The 21,210-nt window shown below is 39.0% G+C and overlaps 1 protein-coding gene across 1 annotated transcript in view; it reads right to left on the minus strand.

The window, feature by feature from the left end:
* Nucleotides 1-887: 887 nt before the first annotated feature.
* camkmt (calmodulin-lysine N-methyltransferase) overlaps nt 888-21,210 on the minus strand; it is a 113,214-nt gene continuing 92,891 nt past the window's right edge. Inside the window, exons 9-11 of the mRNA XM_085369149.1 lie at nt 13,591-13,654; nt 11,401-11,532; nt 888-986 (exon numbers count right to left, since the gene is read on the minus strand). Of these exons, the coding sequence (XP_085225275.1) occupies nt 888-986; nt 11,401-11,532; nt 13,591-13,654 (295 nt within the window). The remainder of the gene's footprint in view (nt 987-11,400; nt 11,533-13,590; nt 13,655-21,210) is intronic.

Below are 21,210 nucleotides of genomic sequence, written 5' to 3' on the forward strand. Positions count from 1 at the left end.
CTGAAGGTTCAAACCAGTAGCTGTTATGTTTCATATCTTTGCACTGTCGGTAACTGTTTTGAGTGCAGCCTGCTGAAAATATGCAGCTGAGGATGACAAGTAAGTCTGATTAATAATTTCATCAACAGCATTTTGATTTTTTTTAAAACAAAATACCAGTCAAGCAGAAGTTTCAGGTACTCAGAACAAATGTCTGTTGTACAGTTAAAACACAGAATATATCATCAACAGAGCTTTGAAAATGCAATTTTGTTGTATCAAATCCAATCTGTAGCTCGTTAGTCTGAACGTGCATAATATGCAAATGCAATGTAGAAAATAAATTCTTAATATTGACCTCTGACTGGGATGAATGAGTTGCATTTAAAGACATTAAAACAGGAAAGAGAGGAAGCTGTGAGCAGCCTGTAACAGTTAATGAAGTAGAGCAGGCCTCCATGCTGAGGCCAGAAACACAGCGGCATGGATTAATGCTGACTAAGTTTAATCGGGGCAACTGACTGAACAACTGCCACCTGTATCAGGAACGATGGAGAAAATGTCAGTGCAACTGACTGATTGAATAGCTGGTTAACTGACTAAGCAACTAACTGGCTAGTGAAGGTCACTAAAGGTCTGACACAGTACTCAAAGGTTACCTGGTTGGCCAGATGACAGTTTAGCAATGTGATCCCCTTTCTTGGATGAAAGATTAAGAAAAGGGATGAGTAACAGGCTGACTAGAGCTTAGATGTTTGGTCAATTACAAGAATGGCAGGCCACCTGGTTAAAGGGATGGCTGGTGAGAGACTACTTTTAGATGGACAGTAGCTTTTTGATGCTAAATTAAAATATCTAGCAAGTAATACAAAGGAACTGTATACAGTTAAAGGCTCACTTGTTCTGTATTACTGAGTGAGGCTGACAGGTTGGGGTCCTTTGGTCAATGTGATTAGGTGAGGATAGTGGATATTCTCATCGTATACTTCTTTTCCCTCCCTCAGCATCTGAAAAACACAAAACATAGAAAACAATAAATAAACAGGCCAAAAACCTTACAGAAATTCTTATTAGATATTCATTCAGGATTCTGTTTCATTTCTGACACCAGTGTGTTAAAGAAAAGAAAAGAAAAGACTGACTATATTAATTAAATGTATACATAAATTCAAATACTGAACATTTTATATGAGACACATACACGGAAAGTTAACAGGAAATAAAAACACCTTAAAAGCACCTATATCCATTACATTCGGCAGTTTATTAGATATAACTTGCTACAAATAATAATAACAATAATAATAATAACAACATCTCAAAGGCGCTGTACTAGATTGAGATCAGATGAACTCATTGACATATTGAAAAACAGTTTGAATTGATATGATCTTTGTGATGTGCAAGCAGCCATCAGAAGATGTGCACACTGCGGTCATAAAAAGATACATGGTCTGTGGCATTTAAATGATGCTCAGTTGGGGCCCAAGGTGTCTAAAGAAAATTACAAAATCACCAGCCTGAACTGTTTCTACAAACCATGCTTTCATATTGTTTAGGCCAAATTGTCCCATCGTCTGAACCAGGCAATGTTTTTCCAAACTTCTAATCTTTAATATTGCTGTATATTCGTAAATGTTAGCCTTGGTTCCCTGTTCATAGCTGACAGGAGGAGCACCTGGAATGGTCTTCTGCTGCTGTAGCCCATCTGCCTCAAGCTGTGTGTTCAGAGATGCTCTTCTGCGTACCTTGGTTGTAACGAGTGGTTATTTGAGTTGCTGTGATTTTTCTATAAGCTTGAAGCAGGCTGCCCTTTCTCCTTTGACACTTCACATCAAGAAGATATTTTTGCTCAGAGAAACGCCAACAGGATATTTTTTCTTTTGTGGGTGATTCTCTGTAAACCCTACAGAATGTTGTGTGGAAAATCCCCATACTCAGACCAGCCCATGTGGTAAAAACAACCATGTCATATTTAAAGTAATTGAAATTACATGTTTTCTTCAATCTGATGCTAATATTCAGGAGTTGGTCATTTGTGCATAAAGGATAATCTATTAATCTATTAACTGACAAACTGTTCCTACTCCAATATGAATACCCCCTACACATATATACACTGTTTCACACAGACAGCCTTGTGGGGTTCCCCCCTGGTGCCCACTCAGTGCCCTTTTAAGCAGACTTGGCAGTTTGTGCATGCACCAGCTAATCAGCTCACTTAGTGTCTGGCCAAATGATCAGAGGCTTATGAAAGTGAGTTTAGTGGGTCTGCTCATGTGAGAGTGTTTGACTGTCTATGTGTGTGCCTGTCTGTGTGTACAGGGTGAGAACAGGATAGTCGAGAACTGTGTGAAAAGGACTCTTCATAACAAGCAAAAACTGAGACTGACCTCAGATTCGTTCCCGTCAGTTGCAAGCAAGTGCTCTGAAAGTAACCCAAGCCTACTTACATCGCAAACTCAAATACTGATTATGTGCTGTTCTTACAACAAATTAAGCTATTTTGCAGCACTCGTGAAAATCATGATCCTGTGGTTTGGGTGGGGGTGGGGGTGGGTGGGGGGGTTTAATTTACAATTCACATTTGAAACCTAAAAAAATATAATTAATTTGACCCAATGTCATAAAGCCATGAGGTTGTTTTATTCATGACATTTTGCCTTGTTATGTGATAGTGATAGAAAGAGTCAGGAGGAAGGCGTAGCAAGGATGATATTCAACAATGGGCCCACAGCAGAATCGAACCAACATTGCAGGGGTTTTCTCCATATCACAATTGTAAAGCCATATTTTTAAAAAAACAATGTCTAAAAGAGATTTTTTTGACTTCTGCTCTGAAGAAGGGTGCTGTGAAATCTGAGTCCCTACAGGCCATCTGATTTAGTTATCTGATTTTAGACTGACACAATAACCTACCAGCTTTCAGCTGCTATATGCTGCAACTTCACCAACAATACAGTATGTTTAAGGTTAAAATATGTTCAACCACACATTCCTTGTACCTTTTTGACTTAGTGTTTTTTAAACTGTTTTTTTTTTTCTCTTATATCTCATCACAGAAAAAGTGTTTAGTGCTTATTCATTGGTCTTTGTTAGACGTCCACGTCAGCTGTACAGAGGAATATAATTTGACAAAGATGCTCTTGTATATATCCTGCAGGAGACGTTGGTGTCACTTTAATGGCTTGCTTGGCACACCTCTCTCATCACACGTCATTCCCGCACCTTGACTTATAAAATATGCAATGCTAACTCGACACCATCTCTTCTCGTGCTTCTTTTTCCTTTTTGTTGAAGATGAACAATCAGCTCCAGCCTGCCCCCCACTCTCTCCTTTGGTCCCTCCCTTCTCTCCCTCCCCTTATATGTGTTATCTTCCTGTAGCCATCCCTCCAGGCACCGGCCCGTAGTTCAACCTGTGACCCTTGAAGAGAGAGAGAGTCAGTGAGAAAGAGGGTGGCAGGGAGACCGAAAGCAGACGACCCAGGGGGTGGTTGGGCGTGGATGGGCAGCTGCCTGCCCCCTCTACTAAGCCTGCTATGGGGACTACAACCAGCATTCACATTCAAATTCTACCAGGCAGAAGGAAAAGGGAAGCGATAGATTGCGGGATGGAGGGATAGAGAGGGAAGGATGGAGGGATCGAGAAGAAGGGGGGGGGCTTAACACGGTGAGGGCTGAGAGCTCGCAGAGGTGAAAAGTTTAACAAGCAAAGCTGTTCCTCCTGATCGCAGGCCGCCTAATCAGCTTCATGGGTGGCTGGCTAAATCGGCTCTCAACTCGACCCCCCACCCCACCTTCCCTGAAATCTTTTTTTCTTTATTATTTTCTTTCCAAGGTGCAAGTCATTTATTTTATTGCCACTTTCGGCCCAGCTTCTGCCTCCCTCTTCTTTTTTTCCCCTTTATTCTTGCCCTGCTTGTGCAGACCAAAAAAACAGTGAACAAGGTGGAACAAGAGGAAGGAGGGGGCTCTGAGACAAGGGAAGCTGGGATGAACCGGATGTCTGGGGTCTCTCTCAGCAGGATTAGGAAACAGAGAATGAGGGATTGGGTGGATGGAGAGATGAGTTGAAGAAGGGATAGAAGGACAGGCTTGAATAAATAGAGAAGTGGGTCGTGATGTAGGAAATGGGAAGATAGAGGAGAACAGAGGGAGGGAGACCGGAGAAGGGTGAAGGAAGATATGTCGGAGAATTGGGGGGGGGGGGGGGGGGGGGTTAAGTCAGGCAGCTGAGGGGGGAGAGAGGAGGAAGAGAAAAACAGAGGCCCCGAAAAAGGAGGCAGGGAAGAGAGTGCAAGTCCACGGACACAGTGGGGATACTATTTATGCATGTGAGGGAGACGGGGGATGTACACATATGCACACACTCTCTCTCTTTCTGTGTGTGTATGTGTGTGTGTACGAGTGAAATTAAAATTCATGACTCTCTCTTCACAACCATTTGAGTAACAAGATTAAGATGGCGGGTTAGAAAATAGTGCTGGCATTATCAGTCTGCTTGCAGTCCCTCCAGCTGCTTGCCTCTCTATTCCACAACAGTGGGGATAAGAGGATAACGCAGCTAGCCCTGTCTGCCTGTCCTAGCACACGCCTTACACTTTAACACACACACACGCACACAAACACACACAGATCTTAAGAAACACTACCAATGCACAACGGGCCTGCCTGCCTGCTTGCCTGCCTGCTGTCAGCAGTCCCTTGAGTGTGTTTGTGTCAGAGGGTGAAAGTGTGTGCATGTTTGGAAAACTGCAGAGTAGCGAGCTGGGGGTCTGGAGAAGGTTTGTAAAGAATTGCTAAAAAACCCTCCCTTCTCTTTCTCTTCACACAAACACATGCAAAGCAAACATTACAACTGGCAGTATATTCCAAACAAAATCTGACAAGTGCCGAACCTGGCACAAAGAGGAAGGACAGAATATTCATAGCTACTGGGAGTACACGCTTAACAGCATCTGTGCCAGATGGAGAAGCTTATGACTCAACTCAAAGCACCAAAATGATAGAAATATAATTAGGAATTATACTTACATTATGTTACTGTCTTAAAACTGTTTGGTTTCAGTAAGTTTGGACTTTGACTTTAGTGTGCTGCCAACTTGTCATTTACTTAAATCTCTGTCCAAATTTTGACTAACACCTAATATTAATACACATTTTTTCCCATCAGATTTATAAAGGCAATGAAGCAAGAACGAACAAAATGGAATGATATGCAAGAAATGGTCAAGTGTGTCAGTGAGGTGGGCTATAGCAGTGCCCCGAAAGGATGGTTGTTCATTTTTAGGTGAAAAGCAAGGTTTTAGACTTCAGGCAATTACTACTTGAAGTCTAGACATCAACAAATGCTGCATTTCCTTCCCTGAGATGCTGTGCTAGGCCTTTACTGCAGCTACCTTCAGTTGTTTACGTGTCTTTCATGCCTTCAGTTTTGTCTTTAGTAACTGAAGAGCATACTCTATTGGGTTGATATACTTTCGAATTCACCCTGCTACTTCTATCAATAGTCACATCATCACTAAAACTGCTAATCTGATTCCATTGCCATCCATACTGCCCATGCCATTACATTGCCTCCAGCATGGTTGAGAGATCATGTTTGTATGGTTTCAATAATGAATTGTTTCCTTCTCCATACTTTTCTCTTTTCATGGTTCTGGTACAATTTAATCTTGGTTTCATCTGTTTAAGGACTCTTTTCAGAAAGGAAGGATGTTAGATGTATTCTAAACCTTCTTGTTCTTGAGTGTAACCAGCAGTTTGCACTTTGCTGTAAACTCCCAGTAAAGGCGTTGTGAAGGCATCTCTTAAATGTAGACCCTGATAAATATATTCCTACGTCCTCAAGACTGTTATTATCTTGGTTAGATGTTTTCAAGTTGTTTTTATAAACCAAGGAAATAATTCTTCATGAATGTTTATTCATTTATTTATTTTGAGCTTAATGATGCGCTCTCCCACTTGCACTGTCATCTCTTCAGTCTCATATTTAAAATATAGTGGAAAGTTACTTTAAAAATGTCAATGCTTTCAATCAATATGCTTAATTAGATATTATGTCTGCTTCATGTGAATAGGCCTCACCTGGCCATAAAACTGTCTGTCAGTCAATTGCCCAATTACTTTTGAGACTCTGAAGGAACTCTTTATAAGAATGGTTGAAAATGTTAAACAGGTAATACAAAATGCTAGTAAAGCCCGTGAAACTAAAGCTGAAAGTTTTTGGGGTTTTTTTTGTAAAAGCTGTGGTGGCACACTGAAGCAAAAAAGTGTGTCCTTGTCCAACAAATGGCCTAACTGCACCAGCTTGTGTGTTGGAAATGGCGAGGTGAAAATTGCATTCATTTTGTACTTCAAAATGAACAAGTAAGTGAAGGTTTTTTTTTCTGTTTTTATTATAGTTCCATTTTTATTATTTTCAATATTAGAATCATATTACATTTTTCTGCAAAACAGTTAAATAGAGCTACAAATTACTTGGTGGGGGAGACACTGGTATTGTAGCACCAGGCTTTTATCGTTAACTGATAAAAGTGGGACAATGTCTCTTGGCCAAAAAATAAATATAAGGAGTAATGCAACAAATTACTTTCTACAAGAAGTAAATAAGTAATGTAATGCATTACTTTTGTAAAAGGTTATATGTAATATGTTACTTTCATGAAGCAGACTTCAGCACCAACTGTATATAGCCACATGCTTATTCTGGACAAAAAAAAAGGTTTACAATACACTATGCAGTGAAAGAGTGTCCTTTAACGTCCCTCTGGTGGATATGTCTTTGAAAGAAACTGAAAGAAATTCTATACTGTGGTTCACTGTTAGCTGTGATATGCATTTTTCTTCTCTTCTAAACCAATCACTGAAAACAAATATAGCAGGAGTAATCTGTAGTGCAAATTAGTAGCAGCTGTTCATTTGTGTGTGTGTGTGTGTGTGTGTGTGTGTGTGTGTGTGTGTGTGTGTGTGTGTGTGTGTGTGTAGAGGTAGTTTGTGTTTTGCAGTGATATCATCATCATCGTGTGGAGCGTGTGTTTGTGTGTAATGTCTAGCCAATATGCTGTCTGAGTGATGTCTGGTTTGTGTGGGATAGTGATATAGCTTGTTTCTTAGTGTGTGTGTGTGTGTGTGTGTGTGTGTGTGTGTGTGTGTGTGTGTGTGTGTGTGTGTCTAGAATGGTCAGTCAATCCACACAGGGGTTGTTCTGAGTGTTCATCAGAAGATAAGCAGGGGAGACTTAATCACCTTCAGATGTGAGGGGGGCACTTCAAGTTGCCCTGATATCCAAACACAGCACCTGACCCTGCTGTGTGCGTGTGTGACAGTGTACTAATGTATGCATATCACGTAGCAATAAGTGTGTATTTCAAGAGTGACCTGAATGTTCAGACAGTCCTCTTGGATTCCAAAGAAAAGAGGAAAAAGCACATTTAAAAATGTTACTATTAACAGTGTGCACACACTGGTGTCTCAGAGACATACAAGAGCGAAAACAGGATGTCAACCACCTTGTGACTAGAAGGGGGGAAAAGGTGGTTGGGTTTTCTTATTTGCTGTCGGACACAATTGCAAGTAGTTGCTGCGATCAGCTGGTGGCACAGAGGGTCAATGTGTGCAGAGGTGTGCAGACAACGTGTCTTCAAATAACTGCGGCCCGACTCAGACTGACTGCAATCGCTCACAGACAGATTGGTTAATGTTCGCAAATAATTGCGGTCTACTTTATAAATGCACACAGATTGTCAACACCTTGTAATCAATCTGAGTTAGTCTGCACCGATTACAAATTGTCTGCAAGATCTCTCTGAAAGAGAGGACTCGACTTAGCTGGTTATATTTCTATATTAAAGTAGGGTTGCTGAGCACCTACATCATTGTGCAGTTAAATCACCTTTAATAAGCAACTAAATTACTATTTGTAGAGGCAGTTTCAAATCTATGAGAAGTGGAACAAGTCAAAAATGCAGCGAGCCATTTAAAATAGTGAACTGAATACCTGGCTAGTAGAGCCACGTGAAAACACAACAACTATATAAATGGCTCATGAGTGCTCCCCCATATTTGCAGTTTTTAAGCAATTTATTACAGTTAATCACCATATTATCACAAACTGATGGCATGTAATTACCAACTCGAGTCCATTCGGTTGCAAACTAATTGCCTTCATGATGCATTAAAGTTGCTATAATTTTATCTCTTTAAATTCTGCATTCGGTGTAAGACAACACCCACTGAAATCCCACCAAAGCTATTCATTTCTTCCTATATATCCCTTTTAATGCATCCCTCTCTCCCTGCTTGTTTCTTTCCCACTCGTCACTTTTTTCACTATAATTTTGGTAATTTTCTTTATAGCTTTAGCTATTCCCACTCCACCTGAGAGTAGAACCACCAGAACTATACAAAATCATATTATACATTAATATCTATAACAAAAAACATGCTTGCTAGTTCCAATTAGTTGTGTACAGTTTCAAGTTTTAAAGGCCACCAGCCGGTAACAGACACCAAAATTTTAATTGGCTGGAGTGATGTGATCAAAGGTACAGTGGTGAACTTTACTTTCTCAGATGTGGATTGTGACATTATGCCATGTAATTGTAAAATGTTGAGTCAGTCCCTTCTCTAAATGAGTGCTTATCCTAAATGCGGTTTAAAAGGCTCCAGAGTCACTTAGATATCCAAATTAAAGTTAGTCAAGGACCAACAGCAAAGATCGAGACAGAGAAAAGGAGTGAAATATTCCTTGCTGAGGTTCAGGCCACTTTAACAGGCACTTTAATGGCCAGTCTGTCCAATTCTCCCACCAGCGTAGGTGAATGTGTGCGCACCAATTTAGCCCACTTCTCGCTGTCCTGTTCTTCTGTAGCTGTGTGTGTAATGGAGTTAACAGCTGGACACCACTTCTTTTAACACAGCCTACTCATGTGCTTTCTGTCGGCCCTTTTCTCTTTTTCACTCTCCTTTTCTCTCCTTCCCTTTCTCATTGTCACTGTGCCAAGTTAAAGCAGCTTGTTTTTGCTCTGGTGTGTCTCTAAACATCAAACAACAGGCTAATCTGCTGGTCTTTATTAAAGCTGAGAGCACATTACACAACCCGGATTGGTGCTGCTTTCTTTTTCGACTAGCAAAAGATTCTGCACAATTTTGAGAGAGAAATGAAATAGTTTAACTCTGTTTTCTTTCAAGTTCATTTCAGTTCAATGAATTAACCAATATATTTTTGCTCAGAATGAGAACTGCAGATTTTCTTTAGAGAACTTCACAGATGTAATGATGATAGTAAGGCAAAGTCTTAAAAAACTGAAACAACACTTTTATTTTCTTCTTGAATCAAACATAGTGTAGTCAAGTATCTACACAGAGAACATTTCAGTCCATCAGCTCACCTGTTTCTCAACCAGATATGCTTTCATTTTAATCAATTGAGTTGTCGCAAATACATAATATCAACTTTCAATGCAAGCTAGAACTACATAAAATCTATACTTTTATGCAATTCTGTACCTGTTAGGCTGCACATAACAAACAGACAGCCTTCAGGTCTGAAATGCTAAGGCAATGTAAAACCCTTGTTCCTTCTAATGACCACTAATGATCAGTGATCAGGTATGAATTTCTGAGAAAATGACCCTACTTCTAGCCTAACTTATTAGCTCTGTGCACATTTAGTTTTTTGGTCTCAATCACCACTTTCAAGTCTTGATCATCATGCTCATTTTGTAAAGTATGGTTTCATTAATAGCTCGGTCACCGCAGAGTAGGAAAAAAAGGACGGTAACCTCATTGTGACTAGGAAAAATCAGTGGTTCCTGGTAGGGCTGGGCCATATCATACCGTTCACGGTAATACCAGTATAATGTTGGGCAACGATAAGAAAATGAAATATCATGATAGAATATGGGTAAAACGCGCATGCGCAGTGCCTTTGTTTTCATACGCACATGGCGGAAAAAGCATGGCAGTGACGAAGAATGAGAAGAGCGAAAGTGGATCGTTAAATGAAACGGATGAACCAGAATTGGTTTGTAAAAATGCTGTGGAATTGGTTTAGCTTTCATCCGTCAGATACACAACAAAGCACTATTTTTGGTAGAGCATGCTAGCGGGCCGTCGTTATTACCGTGTTGTTTGGAAAATACGGCACACTTAAAATCAATCCTTTGATTTTTCTGAAAATCGACAGGGCCCCTTATAATCCCGTGTGTCTTATGTATGAATTCTGGTTTTGTTTACTGACCTCAAAACGATTTTATGTCGTACACGGCGCTCGAAAATCTGTCAAATGTTTTAGTACGACTTTACTAAGCTACGAACCCGCACCACTCGATGGATTGTCGGAGCATTACGGCTATCGTAGGCAGAAGCCTCACTGAGTGATACATACTGTGCTTCAACATAATATTACTGTATTGTGTGTGTATAACCTCTTTTTAAGTTTTATGGATATTATACATGGTTATGCTGAGGATATGTCGGCCAATTTCCACTGGAAATGCCTTTTGGTTAAACTGTCAGCAAAGAATTTGTATTTGCACTGTTAAATTTTTATATAACTTTAATGCACATAAAAAACAGCTGCTTGTTTAAGTGAAAATACATCGATGGATTTTTTTGTTTTGCACCAATAAAGTTGTGGATTTGTAAAGTATTTTGTCTAGTGTCAATTATATCGTCAGATATATCATTATCACAACTTTTCAAATGTATATCGTGATAAATATTTTTGGTCATATCGCCCTGCTCTACTTCCTGGTCATTGTGTGTGGGAGACAGTGTTGGAGTGAAGCTTAACTTTTATTGCCAGTTGTTGCAGTGATCAACTAGTCACCTCAGACAGATTGGTAAAGGTTAGCAAATAACTGCTGTCTAATTGATGAACACAGATGAATTGCTAACACCTGAATATCTGTTTTCACGGAATACAAGTAGTTATTCTGAATTTCAGTTTATTGTGATTTCTTCCATATGTAGACGGCAACAGATTTGTAATTTTCTCCAATTTGTCACAGCTAATCACTGTATTATAACAACCAATTTGACCTCATTTGAAGCGATAGCAGACTGTCTCCATTTTATTGCCATTTCATTAGTCTTCTTGTGTTCTCTATTAGTTCGTTAAGTAGACTAGTTTGGGAAAACAAAAAAGATACCAACAACCAAAATGCTCAAACAAAAGCTATAGTGCAAAAGCATAGTGCTATGAATACCACTATTGCAGACAATGCTGCTTCTGTGCTTGAAAATGCATCTCATACTATATCTTCAAATGCATTTTGATGCATTTTTATAAACTATTTATAAACACACTGTTCTTCTGCCATATGTATGGACCACTATCTTTAGCAAAACAGTGATTAATTCTACTTCATGTTGAATAAATGTTGTTTTTCCTTTCTTGGACATGTTTCTTACCTTCAAGTGGACATCCCAGACCTGAGCATCATACTGCTGGTGTTGAGAGATGCAAAATCCAGCTTGCTGGGCCAGTTGACAGAAGAGTCTTAGAGTTTCCCCTCGCTGAGGAGCGAACACCAATGCCATGCCCTGAATAGAAGACAAGTTTTTCTAAAGTTGGACAGTGAATAAATTAAGAGTATATTTCTGGGGTACTTCACACGTACTATCACACCATTAGTTGTTGTTTAGCTTTCACAAAGGGAAAACAGAGGTAATTGCTAGTGTGTCTTTTTCATGGTACATTTTAGATGATAAACTAAACAAAAATGAAAGGCAAAGCTCTTCTAATCCAATAAACCCAGAAAATGTGAGCAGAAATGCAAAGGTGTGAATTTGTCTACTTGAGTATGTGATTGTGTGTTGGTGCGTCTATGTGTGAAAAAGCCAGAGAAGGAAAAGCGTGTGTGTGTGTCTGTGCGTGCGCATGCACAACAGACATCCTGCATATACTAAGAGGATTACCAACAGGTTCAAAGTTTCTTTGAAATCCTTCAGCTTTCAGTTTTATTTCATGTTGATCATGTTATTATTGTTTTAATTAAACAGCGCAAAGAGGGATGCTCACACAATCACACACATACAGCAAATACACCTAATGCACAATGTACAACGACACAACACAAGCTAAAGAACACAAAGGCAGCAAAAACAGCAGGATCAGTGAGTCCGACAGATGATTTTTCATCTTTATATCCAGTAGCATTTCTCCTGTCTCACAAAAAAAACAGAGCAAACGCAAACAAACAGACAAAATTCCTCCCAACCCTAATCAGCTGATTAAGAGGATCCAGCCCACCGGATGGACCACCTTTGTCAGAAACAACAAATTAGTGCCATTAGATGGGAGAATTAATTGTTTTGTTAATTGTTTAATCAGCTTAGCAAATTATTAAATATTTGGCAAAGCTTGTTGTGGCAGCGTCAGTCTGATGGCCGACACTCAAATCATATTAGCCCCCGAATTATCTCCATTGGATTAAAGAGAGAGACACATGAAGAGAGACTTAACACACACATGTACAACAATGGCCAGATGTCACGTCTCTCATTTGACAGCATTCGGCTTTTGACCACAGCAACTTCAGGCTGCAAGTGTAATTGCTTATGCCACCGTCTAAAATGTCAGCTGAAGAAACGCGTGTCATTGCTGGAAACCAGTTGAATATAATGCTGACATTATAATCTCTCACTCTTTCTGAGGACCTCAGCTGTTTGCAAAAGAGGTACTAAAAAATCTTAATTTTGAAGGTTGACTAACCAAGAACTGCAAAAGACACAGGTTAGTATTTACCCCTGGTCATAGCAATGAAGATGCTTTTTGAGGTATTTGCTATGAAGATTTCAGCACCAGTCCGGTAAAATGGGAGTGATCCTAATCTTATTCAAGACACTGAGATTAGCCATAAATCAGTCAAGTCTATTTTTTGTGCAAAAAGCAGTCAGCTCATGATAATTTAATATAGTTGTGTTTAAATTTAGTCATTATTTTTAACAATGAGTTGGGATGGCCAGTTATAAATTATTCAAGATGGGACTTTTTCCCACTGCACCCACTTTTTCCTCCCTTCAGTCTCCATCTGTTCTTGGAGTCCATCTCCGCCATATCCTCATCATCCTCATCCCTCTCTCTCTCCCTCCTCATTCTTCCTTTTCTGTGTCCTCACCTGCTTCCTCTCCTCCCCATCTCCTTCCCTTTGGTGCCATTTTCACCTCTTTTTCATAAACAGATATTTCTCATAACAGTCTGGCCTCTGTACTTAAAACGCACCCCTCTTCCCTCAGATGAATAGAAATCTCAACCCTATCTCTTCCAGCCTTTTGCTTTTTTCCCCCCATTTGCTTTAGCTGTCACAGCGTGGGGTCTTATCGCGAGGCCAAAAGAGAAAAGTTGCCTCGGATTTATGATTAAGGGAAGGGAAGGGAAGAGAGAGACGGAGATCAGAGCGATCCATTCAAGTTGCTTATAATAAGCATTAAAGCATTACATGATATTAATCCTGTCAGACTGTTAATGTCTATAGGGTTTCGGGCAAAGCCTAATTATGACTGAGAAGAGTGGGAGGTGATTTAGAGAAAGGGGATAAGCAGAGATATATACAGTAGACACACAAAGGCAAACGCAAACACATGCACATGCACACTTACGCTGGGTTGCAGTAATCTCCTTATAGCATCAACCAGGCTGGCTCTGTACTGGTCCAGAAACAAACTAGGAGGGAGAGGGAGAGTGGGATTAGAATGCATTCATACGATAGCAGTTCTAGATAAAGCAGCAGACTATTTATTTGCTTTTGTTTACAAATAAATCCACCAAGAGGAAGAGGAGAAAAACAATTTGCATGAGTAAGATGCTCTTCCGTTTTGTTTCGGGGCTTCAGAAAGCATTCACCTCAGCACTGAGAGGAATGCAGAACATCAGAAAATCCAATGTGCACAGATGCTATCTCCTACAGTAAACATACACGAGTGTATGAGCAGACATGCACACTTTTACTGAGATGCTAAAAAGCGGCGGTAAAGCACTTTGGATTGGTGGAATTAATACCCAGAGTGTGCTCTCTGAAGTTAATATGAAGATTTAACAACATAAACAACACATGGGAGAAAAAATTAAAACAAATCATGTTCACAAATCCAAATTAACTGGCCTCTGTGAGCACTCACATACAGTAACTCGCACGTGTGCATGTAAGAAACAGAAACAGGCCTCTATTGGAGTCACAAAACTACACTTGTCTTTAGAAAGAGGACATTTGTGTGAAGCAGAAAAAGAAAAGAAGCAGACTGAAACACAGATAAGAATGTTTTCTTTTAAACGCAGAATATCACATTAAAAAAAAACCTTAATAAATCATAAAATCCAGAATATTATAATTATTATTGATTTTTTGGAAACAAATATACCAAAAAAAAACCATTACATTTTTTTTTTTTAAAAAACATTGAAAAAAATATATTTCACTATTAAATTGAGTCTCAACTCTTAATTTTACCATTTATGCATTTGGTTTTGTTTTATAGTAAAAATTAAGGCTCCACACTCCTTTTTTCATAATGGTCATTATTATTTTTATTATTAATGTTGGGGATTTGTTTTTTTTAATAGCCCCAAGCCTTCAACCTCAAAAAAGGGAGCTCAAAAGAAACTAGAAAGAGGTGGGATTTTTTTTGTTTCCCTGCTGTTGTCACAGTTCTGGGCCATTTTGACCCAGCGTTTTGAGTTTCTTAGGTTGTGGTTTATTTTTGCATAATGGATTGTTTTCTGATACTCTTGTGCTTTGTTGATTATTATTAGAATTCTATGTTTCTGTTTATTTTTGTTTAGGGATTAGTTCTTTGGTTGTGCCTCATGTTTAGTGTAGGTTCAGTTCTGTCTGGGTCTTCGTGAAATGGTTTCTTCTTTCCTGTTTTATTGTGAAAGTCCGTGTCTCATGTGAGTGTATTCAGTTTTGCCTCCCTTGTCTCGTCTCATCAATTACTTCCAGCTGTGTTCCCCACCTGTGTGTAATCTCCCCGTGTTCTTCTGTGTGTATTTAAGTCGTGTCTTCTTATGTTGTAGTCGCTGGTCTGTTTCATCCATGTGTTCTCCCTGCTGTCTACCGGCATATGCCTCTGCTCACCCTCCTTCATGTTCGTATTTAGTTTTCCCAGTTTAAGTTGTCTTAAGTTGTGTTTGCCATTTTCAACTTGTGTTTTGTCTTACAATAAACCTCCTTCGCACCTCCACGAGTGCCTGCAATTGGATCCTCCTTTATTTTTCTCCACACGGCTCATTCCACTCGCTGTGACAGCTGTTCTCTATTTTTTCCCCCTCAAAACAAAATGTGGTACATGACAGGAGATAACAAATAAATGTCAATTTAATTTTAATATCCAAGAACGTTTCTTTTTGAGAAGTGGAAAGTGCCAGGTTTATGTCACTATATTCATAGTATTAGTGACAAATGAACCCTTCTAACTTGTAAAAACTAATATACCTTATTATTTTGATTCAAGATAACATACATATAATTATGTATGTTATTTATGGCATTATTAGGTCAACAAAAAATGAAAGCTTGATAAATTTTATATTTTTGTTTTCAATGTAATTGTTAAAAACCTTACAGAAGAAAAAACTTGAATTAGTTTTGCATTGAGTATCGGGGTCTCCAAAAATCCTGACACACAAAAATACAAAAAATGTATTTGTGGTTGAAATGCACTGAAAAATTAATAAAGAAGTGTATGAGGCTGCCTTTTCTGAAACCGCTAATCAAAAAGTGTTGAAGACGACTGGAGGAGTTTTATCACTGCATTTACCGCCCTCCAACAAGAATCGCAAAGATGGTTGGAGAACATTACTGAAGAAAAAGCTGTTTTAAAGGGCATTACATTGATTTAGATTGATTTTGTGGAGACTCACCTAACCTTGAAGTCTTCTACCTTAAAATTTAAAGACTGACATAATGGAAACCTGCTTTTTCAACTCCAAAAAGTGAGTAGGTACCCATGATTTAACCGTGGAAACAGATTTATTTTGCCACAACTAAAGTAACACACAACACGAGCACACAGGCTTAAATCAGCTCCAGTCATTCAAAGGAAAGTAGCACCTGTCTATCTACTCACAAAGACAAATTTCAATCCATTACGCAATGGAGTAGTGCACTATGAGTGTGTGTGTCTATTATCACAGATGAGAGTGGAGTAATTTGACTAAAATGCAACAATACAGTGCAGATTTGACATAATCCTGCACATCCGTCCAACTGTCCAGTGGAGTGGCAATCTGGATTCAACCTTCCAATCACAGTCTCTGACCTTTCCTCATTCAAAATCCTCTGATCCCCACGAGGAATGAGAGGTGCATGTAACAGGATCTGCTCCCTCCATGTTTGCCGGTACATAAGCAGATATGCTCTTGCTGTTTTTTTTCCTTTTTGTTTTTTTTTTATGGGGGGGGGGTAAAAACTGCACAAACCAGCATTAAAACAAACATGTGAGCACATATATGTAAAGCTGCTTACTCTTCCAAGGCTACATGGAGGTGTGAAGTTTATTTGACTTGAAAGGTGAGAGGTTTCAGTTTGGTTTATTTTGCCACAGATATCAGTTCACAGGAAAAGTGAGTGGCAAGGAAAACAAGGAAGTGAGCTTGTTGGGTGGAGGTAACGGCTGGGACAGACGTGTAAACACACATGTACAGACACACGCTAAGGCCAAGGGAAGGACATAGTGTCATTCAGAGGGCAACAGTTTTAAAAAAATGAGCAATGGTCAATGCTGATGTCTGCAATTCAAGTAGAATATTGTGGCTTGAAAGCTAAACCACAAATAAGGCTGGACAAGTTACACAAAGTAAACCTTTAATGAGCCATTTACCAAGATCTATAAAGGAATTATGGAGCCATTAGTTTAAGATTATTACCTCAGGTATGGGGGTAACAATAACCCCCTTTGAAACCGATTACACCAAGCAACAGGCAGCAACCCCCTACAACTACTCAGGACCGGTGGTTGCCAGGTGGTTGCTAACCTCTCTCTTGAAGCCTTTTGAGTTTGGGCATTGCTTTTTTTAAAGTTTGACACATAACAATTTACAGTATTTATTTTTTTAAGTTTTCTTGCTATTAAGTTTTTTTTTAAATATGATTTCACTAAATATCAGTCACCTCTACAGCAGGGTTTGCATTCCTGATTGAGGTACTGTATCTCTTTTTATATGGTGCTAGTAATGCATTAAAAATATTTTTTGGAGCAGTTTGGCTTCTGGGATGTTTAATATAGTGTTTACAATTTAAAACCACATTCCTGTTAAAAAAATCTTCCACATACTTTAATGCATTCTCTGTCTTTTCTTTTTAAAGTTTTGAGGTATTATTTTAGATTCACAAAATAAGTGCTCTTTCCCTTTAAGGTCACCTCTGATGAACTCAGACTGTCAGAGGCCTATTGTCTTGTGATGACCCCACCCACCCAGGACAGCCCAGCAAAATCAGTCAAAACAGACCAGAGGTCAAAGGGTGAACGGGTGTGTGAATCTGTTGCTACTAAATTTGTCTGCTTATACACATACGTGCACTGATGATGTCAAGGCCTCAATTGTGAGACTATAAAAACAAATGACATCATTTACTAAGTCTATGTTCCCAAGGATTACGGTGCAATGGTATATATTTTTTATATGCATTATAAGAATATAAAAGAAAGTATTATCATCCATCCATCCATTCTCTTCCACTTATCCTTATCAGGGTGGCAGGGGGGCTGGAGCCTATCCCAGCTGTCATAGGGTGAAGGGCGGGATACAACCTGGACAGGTCACCAGTCTATCGCAGAATCATCAGTTAACCTAGCCCCAATAACTGCATGTCTTTGGGAGGAAGCCGGGTTACCCGGAGAGAATCCACGCAAACACAGGAGAAAATGCAGTGATGATTTATTTGAGTTTCACTTGATTAAATTCAATTGATTCATGTCAGATTATTTAGTCCCAGGCTATCCAGGAAATTTACTCTCACTACATTGCAGTCATGTGGGAAAACAGGACTAACCTACTTAAGACGGAAACAGCAACACAACGTCACAACAGTTTCTACTGAGTCTGCTTATCCAATTCAGTTTCACAATGGGGAACCTATCCCAGCTGTCACAGGGAGAAAGGTGTAGTACACAAAGAGACAGACAACCTTTCACACTCACAATCACACCTATGGCCAATATAGAGATTTAACCTGGTGGATTTGGATCCAGGATAGTGCTAGCATACACCACCATGCCACCCGTGTACCATTCCAGTATCAGAAAACGCAAATTTTAAATTTTAAATAAATAATTCTGTAAGTAAATTGCTGCCACAAAAGTAGTGCTAAACTAGATGTTGTTTTTTTAAATTAATCATAAATATTAAAACTAATGTTCTTTCTTCATCTTATGAACATGTTGAAGCAACACTCACTTGTTTATTGATTCAACAACATTAATACTGCAAAAGACATACATATTTCTGACCTTCGGCTCAGAGGGATATTACTAAAAGGCATCACACAGAGCTTTCAACAAAGATATATTTGTGTTCTGTGCGCGTGTGCCAGTAATGTGTCTCTAAACTAATGCAATCCAGCATAACAATGAGCAGTAAAGTGAAACACAAAAACAGGTGTGTATGGATAAAGGACTGCAAATATGAATAAACAGAAGATGACAATTACATAGATACAGTGAAAACCAGAAGGATGCAGAAACTTGCACAAACTCACTGTCACACACACACAAACAGGGCTTTATCTCACTCCCTACACATGGACAGCTTTTGGAGAAAGCAGACATGCCAACATCCCAGCCAAAGATTCTCTGCCACCCTCATGCCCACTGCAGGAATCCCTCTCTCTCTCCCTGCCAGACAAACACAAACACAAATGTGAGGAGGCACACAACACTATTTCTGCTATGCTGGTTCCTACTTCACTGAAACTTCCTTTCTCGGTGTAAATGGCTGAAAGTTTCCACATAAGACTTTCATATTTGACCAAAATTGTCTCATAAATACAGCGTGAACTGAAATTAACTGCTTGCTTCCTTCTTTAACCCATCTTCTATCTCATTGTACTGTATTAACTATAAACTCAACAAAGCCTCTTTTTTTGTTAAAACATTGAGTGAGTGACAGTTTGTTTTCTGACAAGCAAGTGTTCATAGTTGACTGGGTGACTTTCTGTATAGCTAGATCATCTGCTGAAAAACCTCCCTCAAAACATTCAATAAACCTGAGAGTGACTTTCACTCTTAAGAAAGGAATACAAGTTATGATAAAATAAAAGAAAAAAAGTCTTTTACCTTTGCAGCATTCTAACACTTCATTGAGCTGCTGACCTTTTATTCACAGTTAGGCAGTCCCGTTTGCTCCTTCCAGTTGTGTTGCTTATATTACTGGCACAAGTCTTTAATTTTTTAACTTATTACTTTCTAGGCCACGCATCATGAAAAGTTAATTATCCTTAAAATTCAGGTGCCCACAGCAGAAAATCACTTCTTTTTTGCAATTTTTCCATTTAGAGGTAAATGGCCATGAGTTCACTAATAAAAGTGGGGGGGTTTTGGTGCCTAAGGTGTTTATGAAGTAACCTCAATAACCTTAAAAGCTGTTCTGATTGGCTCTGGCTCTGATTTCACATCTAATAATACCAACACAGAATATAAACACCTATGATTTAAAAATTACATTTTCACTGTATACTTTCACTTTAACAGCTGAATTACTGAAAATAACTGATAGATAAAATGAGTTTTTGTATTGTTAGGTAATCCATAAATAAATAGCAGAGGAGTTCCTGTTTTTCACTATTTACTGTAGAAATTTATAGACATCTTCTCTGAATTAGCAAAAATACAATTTGTTTATTATATTTGTTTCTTAAAGTTAAACCCAAAGAGCTGTTCTGCTTGGTTTCTATATTTACTACTGCATTGTTTCTTTATTGTTTCTTTAACAGAGAAAAACTGCAATGTATTGTTGAAACTGGACTTCTTTCGCTATAAAGACACCTCTGGGATTAAAAGTCTTTACAGTGAAAAAAAAGAGGGACACAGTTTATATTATATCATGTATCTTATGTTAGTTTCACTGGTGTGCTCTGCTAGAGAGACCATATTAGGCTGTATTGAATATGGCTGACTATGTAAGAGGAGTGTGCCACTTCTGGTTTAGATGATAAAGTTTCTGAGTTCTAAGTGGTAACAGATTCATTAAGTGAAAGCATTTAAATAACCTTTCTAAAGGCAGAATTTAGACAACACCCCCAGGATAATCAGGATTTCCAAATAAGTTTCTTCCCTTTTCCTCTCCTCTCATCTCTCCTGTCTTCTCAGCAGTGGTCCACCTGATATCAGCAGGAGTCATAATTAATGGAGTGGAAGTTGCATTGTTGACCTTTTCGCAGGTGATCATCACAATGACGTTCCCGTTAATTGACCAGCCATCACTCTTCAGCCACAACCACTGCAATTATCACACAATCGCTCACTTGCATACACTTGAGAAAAGAGGACGCTACACAAAAACATCTTGCAGCACATGCGCACACGTTTACAGACTCACAACTACAAGATAAATCTCTGCTGAGAGAAATGGTGAAAAGAACCTGTGATATCAAAACTTTACATGCAATTTACTCGGTTCTCACGTTGTATGCTTCTGTCCGTCATACACACACACGTGCGTATACACTAGTTCACTGTAAAATATCCTCTATTAGCGGACAGCTCTCTTTCTCTCTCTGGGTGTTATACCTGGCTATTACTCATAATGACTGTGACATTAAAATAATGATAACGCTGTTTGCTAATGCTGCACTTAGCGCACATGCACGTACTTGTGCAGACAGATACACACAGACTATGCACAAGATGAAGTAGGCAAAGTGATTTTGCTTCAACCAACAGAATGTCCATCTTTTCAGAGTATGTTTGTATGTGAATGTGTGTAAGTCAACGTGCAGGAGTGGTGGACGGTAAATGCCATTTATCCACCTGCAAAGGTTTTATAACGCCAGTGCCAGTGCTTGTGTACTGTTCCACAAACAGGACAGTTTTCAGAGTTGTGTTGGAAACCCTAAACGCTTTCAGGGTGACTGAAGAGGATAATAAAACTGGAGCCTTAAAAAGACTTTAAGCCCTTTGTTACAGTTCTAAACTTGGACACTAGGGAGGCATGTCATTCAAAACACGCCATTATATTCAGACAGTGTCAAAATCTCAGAATAAATCTTGTGATGATCACGGGTT

This window comes from Diplotaxodon limnothrissa, linkage group LG13 (assembly GCF_057381915.1).
Source record: "Diplotaxodon limnothrissa isolate DT_005_m linkage group LG13, D_limnothrissa_male_GT1.1, whole genome shotgun sequence".
Lineage (NCBI taxonomy): Eukaryota > Metazoa > Chordata > Actinopteri > Cichliformes > Cichlidae > Diplotaxodon > Diplotaxodon limnothrissa.